At 47.9% G+C, this 1,854-nt stretch overlaps 1 protein-coding gene across 1 annotated transcript; it reads left to right on the top strand.

Annotated features, from left to right (window-relative positions):
• The first annotated feature begins 811 nt into the window (after positions 1–811).
• Positions 812–1,854, top strand: LOC115504872 (olfactory receptor 6N2). The gene has a single exon (XM_030302069.1). It carries the CDS (start codon positions 910–912, stop codon positions 1,852–1,854), a length of 945 nt encoding a protein of 314 aa, XP_030157929.1. The 5' UTR covers positions 812–909.

Raw genomic sequence — 1,854 nt, forward strand, 5'->3', positions numbered from 1 at the left:
TCTACCGGGCATGACATGGCTGACACTGGCCACCATTTTTATGCATTTGTAGTCACATTGCGATGTTTTGTGTCGGTGGTTTCTTTTCTCTCTCTCCCTCCCCCTCTCCCTCTCCCTCTGTCTCTCTCCCTCCCTGTCTCTCTGTATCTGCTGCACACTGTGCTTGAAAACAATTAGAATGCACCACACTTTTTTGGCATGAAATTTCACCAAGCCAGCTCTGTATCCCCAACCTCTAGTCATGCAATCAGTTTTGTGAAAATGCAGGATGTATGTTTCCTGCCACCTGATCGGTTCTTTTGGAGTCCGCAGTCTCACCAGATTTGTGAACCACCCCACTCCTCTTTCCGCCAGAAACACCCACAAGGCAAATTCACACCTTCACCTCTGAGGTTGAGGTTAGAAGAGTTAAACATCAGTGATGCTTTAAAAACTGCATCTGATGATGCCAGCCATCTGGCTGGCATTCTTCCTAAGGGGGTAAAGTCCCAGGTCACTGGGGAACCTCCCCCGTTGCCTCACCATAGAGGAGAGCACGCATTTCCCTAAGTCTGGCTCTCTCCCGCTCAGCATTTGCCCATGTACTTCTTGTCTGAACTGTCTATTTTCTTCATTTCTCTAACTAACTGCTACTGTGCCTGGAAAGTTCTGGAGCTTCCTCCTCTGAGAAGCCTCTCAGTCACCCTGGTCTGAGAAACGAGGGGTTCTGTGTCTCCCTCTCTCACTGCCCCTCCCCTCTCACTCTCAAAAAGAAATACACATTAAAAAAAATTTAATGAAAAAAAGAGTAATAAAAGGCGGCCTTTAAATAAATTTAAAAACACAATAAAGAGAAATGAAGTGTTGAGTTGGGCTTGGCGGTCACCTCCACTCAGTTTCTTCTCCTTCCCTTCCCCACCCCAGCCTCCCATGGAACAGAGAAACCATTCGAGCCTGGCCGAGTTTGTGTTCCTTGGTTTCCCCAAAATGGGACATGTCAGGGGCTGGCTTTTTGCCCTGTTGCTGTTGGCATATCTGTTCACTTTCTGCGGCAACTTGCTCACCTTCTTGGCCATACGACTGAATGCAGCCCTGCACACACCCATGTACCACTTTGTCAGTATACTCTCCTTATTGGAACTGTGGTATACAGCCACCACCATCCCCAACATGCTAGCCAATCTTCTCCGTGAGAAGAAGACCATTTCTTTTGCCGGATGCCTCCTTCAGACCTACTTCTTCCACTCTCTAGGGGCCTCTGAATGCTACCTTCTTACAGCCATGGCCTATGACCGATACCTGGCCATCTGCCGGCCCCTCCACTACCCTGCAGTTATGACCCCGACACTCTGTGGCAAGTTGGCTGCTGGTTGTTGGACTTGTGGCTTCCTGTGTCCCATTTCTGAAGTCATCCTGGTCTCCCAGCTCCCCTTTTGTGGCTATAATGAAATTCAACACATCTTCTGTGACTTTCCACCTCTGCTGAGCCTGGCCTGCAAGGACACATCCACGAATGTCCTTGTGGACTTTGCTATCAATGCCTTTATCATTCTCATCACCTTCCTCTTTATTATGGTTTCTTATGGAAGAATCATCAGTGCTGTACTGAAGATAAAAACAGCAGAAGGAAGAAAGAAGGCCTTCTCTACCTGTGCCTCACATCTCACTGTGGTTCTCATCTTTTTTGGGAGTATCATTTTCATGTATGTGCGCCTAAAGAAGAGCTATTCCCTGACCCTTGACCGCACACTTGCTGTAGTCTACTCTGTACTAACACCACTCGTCAACCCAATTATCTACAGTCTTCGTAACAAGGAACTCATTAAGGCCATCAAGAGGACCATCTGCCGGAAGTCAGGAAGGGCTCACCATTGA

The sequence above is a fragment of the Lynx canadensis genome, chromosome F1, assembly GCF_007474595.2.
Source record: "Lynx canadensis isolate LIC74 chromosome F1, mLynCan4.pri.v2, whole genome shotgun sequence".
NCBI classification, from domain to species: domain Eukaryota; kingdom Metazoa; phylum Chordata; class Mammalia; order Carnivora; family Felidae; genus Lynx; species Lynx canadensis.